At 39.0% G+C, this 15,918-nt stretch overlaps 3 protein-coding genes across 6 annotated transcripts in view; 2 read left to right on the forward strand and 1 right to left on the reverse strand.

Moving 5' to 3' along the window:
• The window catches only part of LOC146471150 (glucose-6-phosphate exchanger SLC37A2-like), a 27,013-nt gene extending 24,300 nt beyond the window's left edge, over nt 1-2,713 (forward strand). For 2 of the 4 annotated variants that reach the window (XM_085121167.1, XM_085121168.1), the window contains 2 exons: nt 477-532; nt 1,129-2,713. In XM_085121167.1, the coding sequence (XP_084977293.1) occupies nt 477-532; nt 1,129-1,237 (165 nt within the window). In that variant the 3' untranslated portion in view covers nt 1,238-2,713. The remainder of the gene's footprint in view (nt 1-476; nt 533-1,128) is intronic. The other 2 variants (XM_085121166.1, XM_085121165.1) reach the window with 1 other exon arrangement.
• Nucleotides 1,967-8,089, reverse strand: LOC146471152 (uncharacterized). The gene is made up of 4 exons (XM_085121170.1): nt 7,858-8,089; nt 4,639-5,012; nt 3,427-3,852; nt 1,967-3,129 (listed from the first exon to the last, which is right to left on the reverse strand). The coding sequence occupies exons 1-4, from the start codon at nt 8,034-8,036 to the stop codon at nt 2,918-2,920; spliced, it is 1,191 nt and encodes a 396-aa protein (XP_084977296.1). The 5' UTR covers nt 8,037-8,089; the 3' UTR covers nt 1,967-2,917.
• A 957-nt stretch (nt 8,090-9,046) lies between these two features.
• Nucleotides 9,047-14,649, forward strand: LOC146471153 (cell division cycle protein 20 homolog). The gene is made up of 8 exons (XM_085121176.1): nt 9,047-9,158; nt 9,227-9,757; nt 10,636-10,764; nt 11,782-11,975; nt 12,079-12,173; nt 12,288-12,516; nt 12,691-12,816; nt 13,717-14,649. Exons 2-8 carry the CDS (start codon nt 9,256-9,258, stop codon nt 14,017-14,019), a joined length of 1,578 nt encoding a protein of 525 aa, XP_084977302.1. The 5' UTR covers nt 9,047-9,158; nt 9,227-9,255; the 3' UTR covers nt 14,020-14,649.
• The last annotated feature ends 1,269 nt before the right edge of the window (nt 14,650-15,918 follow it).

The raw sequence follows: 15,918 nt of genomic DNA on the forward strand, positions 1-15,918 counted from the left end.
ACAAACCTTTTGTACGATTCGCGCTTTTTTGGTACTTCGTTTTTGTTTGTTTGCGCTTGCTTGCTACCGATAACGATGTCGAAGTTTCAGTCAGCGCTTTACTACTCAGCACCGCATACTAATAAGGAGGATGTTTATCGATATAAAGTCACTGAACGTGATGTATTATCTACCATTTGATAGGTCAATGGGATTATGAATTATTGATGAGTTTTTGAAGTTTGTGCCCATCTCGCACCAGCTAAATAAGCACAAACACAATAAAAAGAAAAGCTGCGCTAATTGCACACATATGAACTAGTCAAGACTCACGAAAGGCTGTATGGCCTTGTGATTTGAGTGCTGTCAAGTAGGATTATTACTGAATTGTGCTAACTTGATTTGAATAGAACAAATGTTGTATGCTTGTGCAACCTGGAGGTATTTTGTTCAATGATTGAATGAACCTGTTACATTTCGTGTTTATTTTATTTCAGCTCCTCAGTAGACAAGTGTGGTTTGAAATATATAGACACTGCTGTTCACGAAACGTGTAAGTAATGTTCCTATTCACTTCTAGCTTTTTTTAGCGGAAGTTTTCTTAAACAAACCAAACCCGGGCTTGTTTTATTCAAATCCGTGGCTAACCTAGCGAGCGACCAAATAATGAGAGGAGGTAAGAGCTCTGCTAAAATTGGGCCATCCTTAGAGACGCAAGGGATATAGTCAGGTCAGAAGGGAGCGCAAACTGCTAAGTTTACAAGAACGAACAAGCTCGTTCGTTCTTGTAAACTTAGCAGTTTGCGCTTCCTTCTGACCTGACTATATCCCTTGCGTCTCCGAGGATGAAATTGGGCCAGGTCGCAGGTTAATGCGTGGTGTTATTTTTTAGGAATAATATAATATTTATTTCTTATTTATTTAGAATATGTTATTGTAATGAGTTGGTTTGATGTCCACTGGACTTCACCAACTAAATAAATGAAGATGTAGAAGGAAGCTTGAAATGGCGCCGAGAATTATTTTGTATTTTGTTCACTGATTGACTTGAATTTTAATATTTAACAAGAACTGAAGCTTGAAGCATAGTAGTGTAAAATGCCGTGGTGGTTTATTGACATTTCATCACCTGTTCTCTTCTGTCTACAGAGTGCTGTCCAGTTTGCCATATGTTGAATCTGGAAATCATTCAACCAGTGGTTCCACAAGCGATGATTCAAGACGTAATGGCGAACAAGAGCCTCTACTTAGTAGCTAATAAATTACCAATACGTGACAGTAGATAAAATACGGATAAGGAAGTTAGTTTCTTAAGAAACTGTGGTTCTGCGTCGGTGGGGAGTAGACACGAATGAATAAAGGTAAGGGGATTCGAGTGATTGAATCTCTTTAAAGAGGAAGAGTGATCGAATCTCTTTATGGTGGCCAATTCACCTCCAGTTATCAACTGTGTTGATAAACCAAACAGTAGATAAAATAGACTGTAAGTTAGATCACTAACTCGCTCCATTGCTTGCTCTTCTTAAAGCGATCTTTAGGGACTCTTGTAGAGAAAACAAATCCATCGTAGAACCAATCAAAGGCCAGTACTAATAACCAAGAAGAGCTCAAAGTAGCAACAAGTAGCCAGTGATACCTGCGTTGGAAACTCACATGAAGTAAATGTTGATTGATTTTGGTTCCGATCACCTGATTGGGTGTAAAAATCTCTGCTCTGATTCCTTATAATAATAATTTATTATTATATGGCTAAGGCTAGTGGCCGATATAACGCGCGCTCTGATTGTCTATAAGAGCGAGATCAGAGCAGGGTATTACGCACGGGCCGATTACGGATTATGCAAGTTAGAGTTAGGCTCGAATTGAAATACTTTTTTCTTCTGATAAAGAAAGCCATATATAGTAAACAATTTTTTATGATTATTATTTTTAAGATTAAACTAGTGAGCAGCACGTCTGCGAACTCTAAGAGTTGTAAAACTATTTATTCTCCTACGCGTTTCGTGACTAAAATAAATTTTACATTACGAAAAACCGTACCTACTATAGCGGATTTACATGTAGGAAACAGGCGAAAAGGTGTGCAAGGTACGACATATTTTGTGCGTGACATAATTTTGGGTTTCACAGTTCAAGCTAAAACTGTGATGAAGTGTGCGTTAGTCACACGAAACGCGTAAGAGAAAATAAATCGTTTTACAACTCTTTAGAGTTCTCAGACGTGCTGCTCACTAGTTTAATCTTAAAAATTCTATCGCTCGGTCAATACGGCAAGGCCTCAGTTTGAGTTTTTCCCGTAACGACCTCACTCTCGGTTATTAAGTAGTTAATAATGCCTCATGGATAAGGGATTATCTTTGTAAGTAACATAGAAGTTCTTCTTAGAGTGGATACGGATCATGGCAATTACTTGCATTGTTTCTTACGCTTTAATCGTGAATAGAAACCCAAATGTAAATAGGAAATCAAGTCAGTCAAATTCATGACATTTTAACAGTTTGTGCTGTTTTGTTATAGGTATATCAGTGAATTTCTTTATTTTTTGGAAGTTTGGGATAAACACAACTGTTTTGAAATTAGGTATATGTACGCGAATCAACATTTCAACACATTGTACCGAAATAGTTTTAGATATTTTCAATTCTGAAAAGTTTAAACTTTTATTTGATCAAAACCATCATAGGTGTGGTTTTTGTAATCAAATTCTTACAATTTTAATATATTTGAGGAGGGGGAGGGGCAAATCAGATGAGATGAAAGGGAACAGTAACTAAAGAAAGGGTTGGGGGAGGGGGTCAGCAGATGGAACGAATTTTATTTTTTGGTTGATGATTGGTTTTTATGAGTCCCTTACGTAACGTAGGGCATTGTTGAACAGTGGAAAATTCCTAAAATAGAAACAAATAATTTTATTATTATCAAGGAAATAAAAATGAAATCATTTTTGTTTGGCTATTTTGATCCTGTCTTTCTCAAACATAGCGTTCTTGAGTATGTTGATCACGTCCTCGTTGTCAGTCTTCAAGTCCACTGGTCTGTTGTCGCTTTTATCCCGAATGGTGAGATCAGCGTTTGCTTTTATTAGCAGCTTTGTGAACTTGATGTCATTTCGCTGAACACACATGTGTAACGGTGTCTCATGAGCTTCGTCTGAAAGCAAAGCACCAAACTTTACTACAGATCAATTGAGATCATGTTGTTTCCTTAGTTTAGGAGACACTATATGCATTGCATTTTCTTATCACCCAGGCGATAGTCGACCAAAGGCTAACCGGTTTGTGTTTACCAACAAATACATCGGATATTAGCATTTGTAATGTCTTTGAACAACACGACTTTTCCAGACAACAGAGCGACGACTTTGGAAAGAGGATAAGAAAGGATAAAGAATCGATGAAAACATAGCATTTATTAGTTACGATCAGAGTGGAAGACTTAATATCAAACCTGATGTAGCATTCACTTTAGCTCCCCCGGCCACGAGTAGCTTGCCAACATCATGCTTGCTGCAGCGGGATGCATGGTGAAGAGAAGTGTATCCTTCAATCGTCCGGGCCTCCACATCAGCGCCATATTTTAACAACAATTCTACCGCCTTTTCTTGCCCCAGCCGTACCGCAAGATGCAGAGGTGTGAGCTTTCGTTCACCGGCATGAATTTCCGTATTTGCTTTGCTTTTCAAAAGGACCCTGAGGACCTTGTTTTGACCGGCCTCTGCGGCATAGTGCAATAAGGTGCGCTGTGGCTCTTTGTATTTCTTGTTGATATCCACTCCGAGTTTAATGAGTTCTTTTAAGTAGGACGAGTGACCACAAAACACGCAAAAATACGCTGCAGTTAGTCCGTCACGGGTTTCTGCGTTTATGTCGGCACCTGGATGATAATAATAATAATAATAATAATAATAATAATAATAATAATAATAATGATGATGATGATGATGATGTAATCTCGTACCCAGATCTCCCACAGTCAGGCGGACATTCCCGAACCGACGACTGAGATCGGGGTACGAGATTAGATGATGATGATGATGATGATGATGATGATGATGATGATGATGATAAAGTGTATTTCGGTTGAAGAAGAGATATGGGCACCCCAGCAACACCTACTTCATTATGGTGTTAAAAAGGAAAACAACACTAAGATTAGAATAATTCGATGTAATTCACGGAAATTTACTTCTAGTGTCAGTGACGCAACTCTCCACGCCGTATAGCCTGGGCACAGGCGTTCAAGTTTATAACGTAGCCGTCTGCAAATAATAGAGAGATTAAGCAGCGCGTTTGTGGCAAACGGCAAACGTGAGATTCGCGTCCATGTTTTCTAGCGAAACTGGATACATAGATGAAAAAAATGCAAGATAATTCTGGCCTTTGGTGCTAACGCAAAACTACTCAATTTTTCTGAGAAACTGAAAACAGTGAGCGGGAAATATAGGATAAACATGGTCACGTGGTCATTTTTGCCGTTTGCCGCAAACGTGGTGCTTAATCTCTCTAATGTATCCATCCTTCGGATAACTGCAAGTAGCCGGTGAAAGGTGCAGTTCAGTTTGCAGTAGTGATCGTTATTGATAATTATAACTATTGATAATGCAAAGCGCTAGGCCAGATGCCCCCCCTCTCCTTTAACAAGTCCCGTTTTACTTTATACCTGCATTTACAAGTGCCAGCATACAGTCCACATGCCCTCTCATGGCAGTACAGTGCAGTGGAGTCTCGCCATACTTGTTACTGCTCCTCCAATCAGCCTCGTGTTTAAGCAGAAGCTGCACGCATTCCACGTGCCCGTGCCTTGCTGCATAGTGCAGCGGTGTGTTAGGTCCGTTGCTGTTGTACGCCGCAGCGTCTACTTTCGCGCCATTTTCCAGCAGCAGTTCAAGGCATTCCGTGTGTCCGTATAATGCAGCCTCGTGTATTGCTTGCCAGCCATAGAAATCATCCGCAGTCGCCTCTGCACCAAGTTCTAAGAGAGTTTTCAAGCAATTATGGTTGCCATGGCGCGCTGCAAAATGCGCTGCTCTCAATCTGAAACAACAATTAACCTGGATTTAAAAATCACAAATGCGGGATTCCTCGGGTGTTGCATTCCTAGGATATTTAGCGCGATAATATACCTCATATAATGGACAGATGCCTAATCTAGCAAGTATGTGTTTTTCGATAAACGCCTACTACAACCAATGACTTTATAATCTTAGCAAGGACCCCTTCTGCAAAGAGAAGCAATTTGTTAATCTTTCAAATTTTGATTGTGTTCATATTTATAGACTTCCACTGTTTTTACCGTTATATCTTTAATTTTTTGTTGTTTGTTTACATTCTTTTTAATCTATCGTGTGTCATCATTTTATCTTACCTTGTCATGTTTTCATATTGTAACCGTTTGTTTCCATTTTCACTTAACTTTTCTGGCCCCTTATGGTTAGTTTAATTTAACCGAAATATTGGGCAATGTTGCCTTGGCGAATTTTGAAGCCAGTATTACTTCTAAGAACAAGAATGGAAAAATTGGGCAATGTTACTAAAACACTAGCTGTTCGATCAGCCTGCATCTTTCAAGCTGTTTTATACGGCAACTAAAACCTTGGTCAAAATTTCTTGATGCTCTAGCTGATGCGCGCGCAACAAAGAAATCCCACATTTGCAATGTGGTCATGTGGTCGGGTTTCGCCTATGGTCTTGTCGCCTCTGACATTTCAACCCTCTATGTAGCGATTGAAATCAGGTTGATATCAACATTGCATTGCGGGTGGGAGGGGAGGGGGGTAGTGAGTGCGAAAGTAAGAGTGGATTCCTTTGGGACTATTCCCAATAGAAATACAGGAGCAGACGGCAGAATGAAAGGCGGAATACGAATAGAATGAATTACGTTCTTTTGGGAGGGTTTTCGGTTTAATCGGATTAGGTAGCAATGCGTTCGTTTATGAACTGATATTGTGTGTATTGTCTTATTCCTGAACCAGAATAAGAATAGCCAGGATTCTTCCAAAATAATGCGCCTTTAGTGACTGGAGACTAATTGCGAGACTAAGTTTTCTGTAAGTATCTTAATACTCTTGGCATGCACTGTGGGCAAGCGGTGTTAACTGTGTTAACCCAAGCCTGGGGATGCAAAAGAAGGCCTAATTGATTGTTTTTGTTAAAACCACGTAATGAGATACGTTTGCTGTTAAATCACATGCTGCACCTGTATTTTCACAAAGCAATTGTTTTGTTTTTCCTTGTTTTTGTTTTTTTTTTTTTCTGGGACTCCGTTCACAAACCATCTGCCTTCCTTACTCGCTTCTACATCCTGGTAACTGGAACTGCAGTGAGCCCTTTGATCACACTTCCAGTTGTGTGAAATTAAAGAGAGTATATGATCTATTTTTAGTGTTAATAAGCAAAACAACATTTTGGAATCAAAGCCACCCCAATATAATTTCTGGAAATTAAAGTAATTGACGTTAAATATGCTATTAAAAAATTATATTCAAAAAGTATAAACAGAAACCAAATGTTCTCGACCAAAGTCATTATCGGGTTTGTTTAGCTATAATAGGCGACTTCAAATCAATGCTTTTGCCTAGAATAGAAGGAACGGATTGCAATTTGAAAAGGTTGGGTTAACATTTTTAATGCACTGCCATTGCGTTGCACTGATATGTTCCTCTTTGTGTTCACGGACTTTTTGTTCGCGAGGAACCAGGTGCTTAGGCTTAATGACAGGACAGTTTTGGCGTAAAACGTAAAAATTCACATGACGTCGCCCAAAATGAATCTAAATATAATATCAAATAACGATATCCTGTTGTTTCGGAAAACAAGTAGGGTATTTTTTGGCTCGAGATTCTCCGTGCTATTACTGTTGTTATTTCTTTTATCTTGTTTCAAATGGATCATCAACATGTACACCTACAGTGCGTAACTTGCAAAATCCCTTTAAGACAGTTCCCAAGTTTAAAGGTGCAATCCAATAAAAGTAAAGTAGATACGGGTGTGTGTACAGTGCTAACTAACAAAAATATCAATTAGCAATGGGAATAATGTGATGGAATATGTTAAGCCTGGTGAATAATGAGAATGGCGTGTTAATCAGTAAATGACACAGGCATACTCGGAAAAAAATCCGAGTGCTCCTATCAGGAGTCGAACCTAAGACCTCGGATGCTCTACCACTGAGCTACAGGAGACTCGTGAGAGCTAAGGCCATTAAGGACGGTGCCTACTAATACCGAAGTATTTTTCTGCGGTTTATGACTATGCGAGAAAAGCAGATCTTAGGAAGGACTATTGAAATCCAAACAGAAAATTGGGGGTAGCCACGCTTATTTTAGAGTTAATTAAACAACAATTATCGGCTAAAAGCCGTAAAATACAAACCAATGTATGGCGTTTTTTTCCAAACTGAAGCCTTATTATCTCTGAAAAATGCATGGTTACCCCCAATTTTCATTTTGGATACCAAGAGCACTCGCTGAGTTCTACTTTCTCTGCTTAGTTTTAAACCGCGCAAAAATATCCCTGTATTAGTAAGCACCACCAATAGGAAACCCGAGTATCTCGAGATGCACAGAACGTATGCGCAGTAGCAAAAGTAGGCTCCGTCCTTAAACTAGGTTCATGGGACAAACTGTGTACTGCTAGGATTGGAATGTCAATGAGTGGCATATACGCAAATAATGGAAATAATGTGATGGAATATGTTAAGCATAGTGAAGGCCTTAGGTTCGACTCCTGATAGGAGCACTCGGATTTTTTTCCGAGTATGCCTGTGTCATTTACTGATTAATACATCATTCTCGTATCAATTAGCAATTTACCATTTACCATCCATTTTCTTTTGTTACTTGAAAAAGTGATCCCCTAAACAGCATAAAATATTATTTACCCAGAAGATGGCGATTCCCTTTCATTGGGATCCATTCCTTGCTGTAAAACTAGCAATAACTCCTCGGGCTTTCCTCTGCGCGCGCTCTCGAACATAACATTCTTTGGGTCCTTAAGTTCATCTTCGCTTAAACAGTACGGGCTGGATTTTGCCGCTACAGTAGAAGCAGCAGTACCCATGACTGTGTTTGTTTCTTTTATACTTATGAATATTTCCTCACCATGTTTGCCATTATGACGCATAATGACGTGTAATTGTCTATACCATGCTCGACTGGGTGACTTGTAACACAATCTGCAAAGTTCAAATTAGAACGCTAATTTGGTCACACAGTTAAACCTAGCAGTTACACCACCTTTATATCTCATTTAAGCGCGAGAGAGTCTGCTTAGGACACGAGTCTACTTTTTGCTCAGAAATAGGGTATGAAGGTGTAGGATCACGTCCAACAGTAACTGTAATTTCTGTTCGAGTCCAGCTTGTTTGAGGCGGAAATGAAACCTTTCGTGAAGAGAACAAATAAGAAAATCTGAGAACTGTGTCTAGCGATAGTTCCGCCAATCTGCTGACTCTCGCGTCTGGCAGCACACCAAAGCGCGAGCACTTCCGAATTTTAAGGCCAGCGACATTTGACAGAGGAAACTTCAGCCGGCAAGGGATAGCTAGCCAGCCAGGACAGTTTCGCTGGTTCCGGCCCAAAATCAAAAAGTGAACTAAAAATCGACCAAAGCAAGTATATCTACCCTCTTAGTCTACCACAAAAATACATTTGGGTTGAAATGGTTCTCACATAAATGAGGTGATTTTGTAAAGCGGTTTAAAGAAACTGCACATGGTGCTGCGTCGTTGGGGGGGGGGGGGGGGGCTGGGTGGGGTGGAAACAATTATTTGGTTTTATCAAGGTAATTTGACCATGCCACCGTAAAGACATTTGACAGCTGACGTTTCTAGCGCTAACTTGGCGGGTTATTTGATAAGGACAAATGTTCGTTTTAATTTATAATTTGGCTGCCTAAAGCCTTAGAAGCTTGCTAAAATAATTCTGTCCACGAAAAGGTTTCTTGTTGAAAAACTTCTTGAACTTAAGTTTTGGCGCTAAAACAGCTTTTCGTAGCCAATGAAGGTGACAGCCATATTTACTCGAAAATAGGCCGCGGGAAATTGGTGATAGCAGTGGACCAATCAGGGGGGAGAATCTGGCATTTAAAAATGGCCGCGTGCTTCGAACTCGACAAACGGACAGAGAACTTGTTGCATGTGAACGAAGGAGTGATTTTCTCAACATTTTAAAGTTTAGTTTGGTAAGTCAGCAGCCGTATCTTAACAGAGTTAACTCCTTATCTCGCTATTGCTTATTTATCAAGTTCAGACACTTCAGTTAATTATTTACAAGGATATATGGCTCAGTTCGAGTTCGAAGCAGGAGTGAACGATTGCCTCAAGAAACTCGAAGCTCCTCTCTCAAGAGGACCTGTTCCTCGTTGGCAAAGAAAAGAACGAGAAAGGAATCTATCCTCCTCTGGGAAACCTTTATCGCCTCTTCAAACGTCCTCTCGAAGTCGTTGGCCCGCTAATGTATCGTCGAAGGCTCAAACTTACACCCCTGGCAAAAAAGCAAAGACACCATGCAAGACACCCAAGAAAACACCGCAAAAGTCGCCGAAAAAGTTTGGACTTTCTCCACGAGGTGACCGTTTTATTCCAAGCAGACCGCTTACAGACTGTGAATGGAGTCATTTTCAGATTATGCAAGGAAGTGAAGTGACAGATACAAGTGCAGGTGACATGGAGCTGGAAGCAACAACAGAGTTTCAATCAACTATGGCTGAAAACTTAGGAAATAATCCTAGCAACTCGAAGATTCTTCACTTTAAATCCGGCGCTCCTGTCACTAAAGAAGGTTTGTTAATAACAAATAAAACGTTAAGTCGGTATAAAAATGATCTTGGAACTGAAAATCCAAGTTTTAGGGAGATTTTAAAAACCCAGGGCAGGAAAACGTCAGCAGTCGGTTTTAATTCCTTGCAGACAAGGCTAAAAGTGTTGCGATTCTAGTCTACAACCAAAGCCATCCCAAGCTAGGCATATAAAATGTTTAATGATACAACACTGGAAATCCTGACCTCCATCATTACAATATTGCATTGTCATTTATTTGATATGACTCAGGATGATTCGCCTGTTTGTTGCCGGAAGCTTCTGTAAAAAATGTAAGAGGGATTCACTGGTGTGTTGTTTTTATCATGGCTCTGTACTCACTAGTAACCCAAAGCTCATGGGTTTGAATCCCATCTGAGCCACTGATTTTCCTTCAGTGGTCAGGATTTCAAGTGTGACATTATCATTTGTTTGTTATGGAGGAGGGATTTCAACTAAATATTAATTGATTGAAGGATGGATCAGGACTCAGTGATCGATTGGCTTGTCATTTGGTCAATTTCCTACTCCAGAACTATGGGGAGACCGGTACGAGTGAAGGATTGTGGGGTCGCAGATGAAGACAGGTGGAAATTGCGCTGATGAATAAGTGCACTTTTCTGCAGTCAGTTGTATTGGACATACTCTTTAGGTTAAAACCATTTAACAAAGAGCTATGCTACCCCTAGAAAATGTTGAAAAATACACCTATTACTCGGCGTGATATCTATCCATCTAACCAAATGATCCCACAAATTTCCTTACTCTTTTCTGGAGTGGGAAAGTGATTGATTAACTGCAAATGGAGGAAGTGATTGATTGATCAACTGACCTACTATCCGTGTTATTTTAATTAAACAGGGCATCAGAATAAACTAAGAGTGCTATACTGTCATAGCAAACCCACAGCTCCCAAAGCAAAGTCAGTCCGACATATTCCACAAGCAGAGGATAGAATTCTAGATGCTCCTGAGTTGCTGGATGATTATTGTAAGCCTTTGGTAACTTCTCTTTTCTGATCAATTTAGCAACATTTTACATTGTTTGGATCGCTAAGTGCTACAAGTAATTAATATCATTAAATAGCTATGTAGGTTGGGTCATCCAAAATTTGATCAGACAGTGAGCCAGGTTGGCATGCTGTCCAGTTAAACATCTAGTTCTAAATGCTATTTCCATTGAATTCTTGCTATTAATTTTGAAGAATGGCATTATTTAAAGTGAATAAGTGAAGTATGTAGGGGCACATGTGATTGATAATGTTTTCCTTCACAACATTGGGATAACACTTTTAGCACCACCACACAAATTTACAGTACTATATTCAAAATTCCAATCAAGTTTTCATCTGTCATGTCCTGGTAATCAGTAGTTTTCATACTGGCAAAAAGAGCTAAGTATCACAAAAATCATTGTTTAAACTCAAGTGAAAAGTTGCCTAAACAAATGTTCTCAGAATATTTTTAGTAGGTGTAAAGGATAATTGAAAAGGCCAGTAACTGCGACTGCCAAAAACAAATAATATAATTTCTGACATATTTTTGTTGTTAGTTACTTTACGTACTCAAATTTTTTAGCAATAATTGTTAAATAATTTTTTGGATGAGCTAGAGCAAAATACTGTGATTTGTCAGTGGAGAGCAGATCAATTATTTGCTGAAGCTGAAGGCCGAGGCAAACAATTGATCTACAAGACCCTGACAAATCACGATATTTTGCAATAACTGAGTTAAATGATTGTTTTATCATTCAGTCACCAAGTTTGTTTTTCATAATTATTTTTGGGAAGTGGTGAGTGCTAAGCTCAGGGAAGCGATCTGCCATTTTCACACAAGAGTATGGTTTCAATTACGCATGAGCAGAATATTATTTGCAGCAAAACACAGTTGGACAGTATTGCACACGAACAGACCATTATTGTAGGCAGTTATTTGCAGGTCACATGGTTTGCTCTCAGCCAATAAAATGGAAGAAAATGCATCAAATGATAAATGTATTTGATTTCAGATCTAAACTTGTTGCACTGGGGATCACTGAATCAGATAGCCCTTGCTTTGGCTGGTGCTGTGTACATATGGAACCCCATCACTGGTGAAACTCATCATTTGATTCAGATGGAAAATGAAGATTACATCTCCAGCGTCAGTTGGATTGGACATGGCAGTATCTTAGCTGTTGGCAATAGTAGTGGGCAGGTCCAGGTAAAACGATCATGTTCTGTTTGCCTTTTGTGTAAATACAGTATCTTTCACTCCAAAATTATTATAACTGTGGCTGCATGTTTTTTCCCTCCATTAAATCTAGTTATGGGATGCTGCACAGTCTACCTGTGTCCGTGTAATGGAGGGCCATGCTGCAAGGGTGGGGTCATTGGCCTGGAACTCCTACATCCTGTCAAGGTAACTAAGTACCAATGAAGTGCTAAGCTTTTACAGTGAGCAGTGAGCATAATCTATTCACTCAGCAGTGTAATGGTACATGTTCTTGATTACACACTATATTTCCCTTTACAGTGGTTCACGCAGTGGTGCCATCCATCACCATGATGTACGAGTGGCATCTCATCTTGTGGGGTCCTTGCTGAATCACAACCAGGAAGTGTGTGGTCTTGAGTGGTCTCCTGATGGGAAACTACTGGCTAGTGGTGGCAATGACAATGTACTCAATATCTGGGCTCATGGTGGTACATCAGAAGATCTTACACCACTTCACACACTCACTCATCATCAGGCTGCTGTCAAGGTATTTTCTCTTGCCTAAGTTGATGAACTGAGAACCTGAACCCATGCCAAATTTAATTTTTAAGAAAATAATTGTAAGGAGAAACAAAGGGCTTTTAATGTTGTATTATTGTGTATTTAGAGACTAATAAATTATGGTCATGTGCCTTAATGTACATGTACCTTTATGTTTTAGGCAGTGGCCTGGTGTCCATGGCAACCAAACATTCTAGCAAGTGGAGGTGGTACTGCTGATCGCCATATCCGGTTTTGGAATGCGAATACAGGATCCTGCCTTAACAGTTTGGATACTAACAGCCAGGTGTGCGTCTGGTTTGTTCAAATTTCTTCCTGGTGTGCAATATTGTTTTGCTGGACATGAGTGAACAGGAATGGTGTATTGTTGAGTGGAAACTTCATTGAAAAATAGTGTTTTTTATAGTGTTTTTGATTTTAATGGTTAAAAAAAGCAATGGCATCCAAGTCACCTGAGTGTCTACATTGGAAATTAAGGAACATTCTAAAACTAAATTGAAGTGTTGACAGTTCTATGCATTACAAGTAGAAACTAAATCTTCCTTTTTCACAAGTTAGCATTAATCTTGGTTGATCTAATTTTATTGAACATTCGTCCAAGCCATGATGAACAGCTTACTTACCATTAGAAAATAGCCTTCTGAGTCCTTAAAAGACTTGTGTCTATAACTTTACACAAACATTTCCCAGTCGTTTTTTCTAAAGCAATAGAGAGCGTTTTGTTTCTTCAAAATTAATCACCTGCATCATTAATATTTATTGATTTATGCTCCCAAATTTCCTTTTGCTATTAGCGCATACGTTCTGTGCATCTTGAGATGGTCCGAGAAAGTCGGATTTCTTTCTATTTTCTCTTGTGCTGTTTATAAGTATGCGGGAAAAGCAGGTCTTGGAAAGGATTATTGGGGCCCAAAAAGAAAATTAGGGGTAACCACCCATTTTTTAGAGATAATTAAGCTTAAATTAATTATGAATTATTTGGGGAAAAAATGCCATACATTGCTTTGTATTTTAATGCTTTTTAGAATAATTGTTGCTTTATTATCTCTAAAAAATGTGTGGTCACCCCCAATTTTCTTAATTATGAATTCCAAAAGCCTTTGCTAAGATCTGCTTTTACCGCATAGTAATCTGTCTTTGTTTTGCACAATGGTTGAACATATTTATTTTCAAATCGTTTTTGTAGGTATGTGGCCTTTTGTGGTCCAAAGAATACAAAGAGTTAATTTCAGGCCATGGATTCTCACAATATCAACTGACTATCTGGAAATACCCTGCTATGTCACATGTGACAGAGCTGACTGGTCACATGTCACGTGTTCTTCACATGACTATGTCACCTGATGGCCAGTATGTAGCGTCAGCTGCTGCTGATGAGACTCTGCGTCTGTGGAAATGTTTTGCTACTCAGCAAAAATCCAAGAAACCCACAGGGAAGGGTACAGGCAAGGAGGGTGCTAGCCTAATGTCCTGCATGAAGGTGCGGTGAGGAAAGTGTGTTCTGAGAAACTTGTGAAAATCTGCTGTGTATTAAATATTACATGAAGGATAGAGCGGTTTTCAATTGAGTGTTGTAAAACTAAAACCAAAGTAATTTCTCTGGCCAATCACAACGGATGTAAACAGCACAGTCAGCCAATCAGAACTCAAAGCAAAAACATGTAACCTGCGTCAAGCGCGGGAAAATGCATGCAACCGAGGCACGATTGGTTTTGGTTTGGCTTCCCATTGGCAGCTTTGCCAACCAATCATAGAGCCTAGCCACGCAAAACCAAAGCAAACGCCAAATTACTTTCGACACTCAATTGAATACTGCTCTATCTAAATGGTAAGGTTCAAATTTAGTATCATATAAAATAGCTGGTTGGCAGTTTGAATTGAATGTATTTTAAAGAGTTCAGTTTTTATCGCTTGAAGCTTACTTTCTAGAATGTAAATATGTAGTTAAACAATCAGAAATATAAATTATGAAGTATTATCAAAAGTAGGATACCACTGAATATTATTAGTAATAGTTTTCCATGTAAGAATTTATTTTGTTAAATTTTGTACAGAGTTGTGAATACAGCTGTAATCAAATGAGCTTTTATATTTTTGTAATAAATTTCGGACATTCTTCGCGGACTGTTATTTTTGTTGGACGGTAGAATGAATAAGAGAAGAGTGGTTCTTGTTTCCCAGCTCCCACCCTCCCATACGATTTGTTAGCTGTGTCCACTTTAATGTTAACATTAGAGTGGCTTTCAATTGAGTGTCGAAAGTAATTTCGCGTTTGGTTTGGCTTTGCATTACTACGCTCTGCGATTGGTTACACAAAACTTGCACCACTTTCTCAACCAATGGGAATCCAAACCAAAACCAATCGTGTTTTGGCTGCACGCGTTTTCCCGCGCTTGGCGCCAGTTACATGTATTTGCTTCGAATTCTAATTGGCCCGTGGTGTTGTTTACATAATAATAAAAATAATTATTATTATAATAATAATAATAATAATAATAATAATAATAAGGAATTTGTATAGCGCTAAAACTGTAAACAATATTTAGAAGCGCTTTACATAAGTTAAAGTTCTATACTAATTTAAAATTAAAATATTGAAAGGCACTAAACATTAAAACTATTGAAACAAAGTAAAAGCATTCCTAAATAAAAATGTTTTAAGTTGCTTTTTAAAAATGGCGAGGCTACTACTTGTTCTTATAGTTAATGGCATCGAGTTCCATAAAACAGGTGCAGCATAAGCAAAGGCCCGATCCCCAAGTGAGAAGCAGTTGGCTTTTGGAACGAACAGAAGAGATTGTGTAGACGAGCGAAGAGCATAATTAGTAGAGCATCTGTTGTGATTGGCCAGAGCATGTGGTTTTACGATACTCAACTAGAAACCGCTCTATGCACAGTAAATAGCTTTCCGGCCCCGAAAAAAAGGTACCAGACTTTCGAGAAATGGGCCCCAGGGCCCTTATAAGCAGTGTTTTTGTGCTGCCGTGTTGCCGAACTTCGCTATCTCGGTTGTTTGTATAAGGGCTTTTATTTATTTCTTTGTTTTGAGTGTTTTTTCAAGAGCATAACAACGCGGTTCATAAAGGATGAAACCCATAGGGGCGCCTTGCGATACAGAGCGGTATAGTTTACAGTGATTTCCTTGATTTAAATGTGATTGTTTTATTCCAACTTTGTCAGCCACCATCTTTCATTTTTGGCCGAAATAAGAGATGAAAATAATATGGCTTACGAAAGGAAAGTATTTTGCAACCCAACTACAAAAAAAAAAAATGTATGTCTGAGGTGAAATGTGCCTTCACCCGCTCAATGAAAAATGAGAAAAAATTGCTAGCCTGAATTCATCAAATATCTTTTTTATATTGAGAGTTTTTTAAAAAAGCGACAC

The sequence above is a fragment of the Pavona decussata genome, unplaced genomic scaffold (genome assembly GCF_977016875.1).
Source record: "Pavona decussata unplaced genomic scaffold, jaPavDecu1.1 SCAFFOLD_106, whole genome shotgun sequence".
Classification (NCBI taxonomy): Eukaryota; Metazoa; Cnidaria; class Anthozoa; order Scleractinia; family Agariciidae; genus Pavona; species Pavona decussata.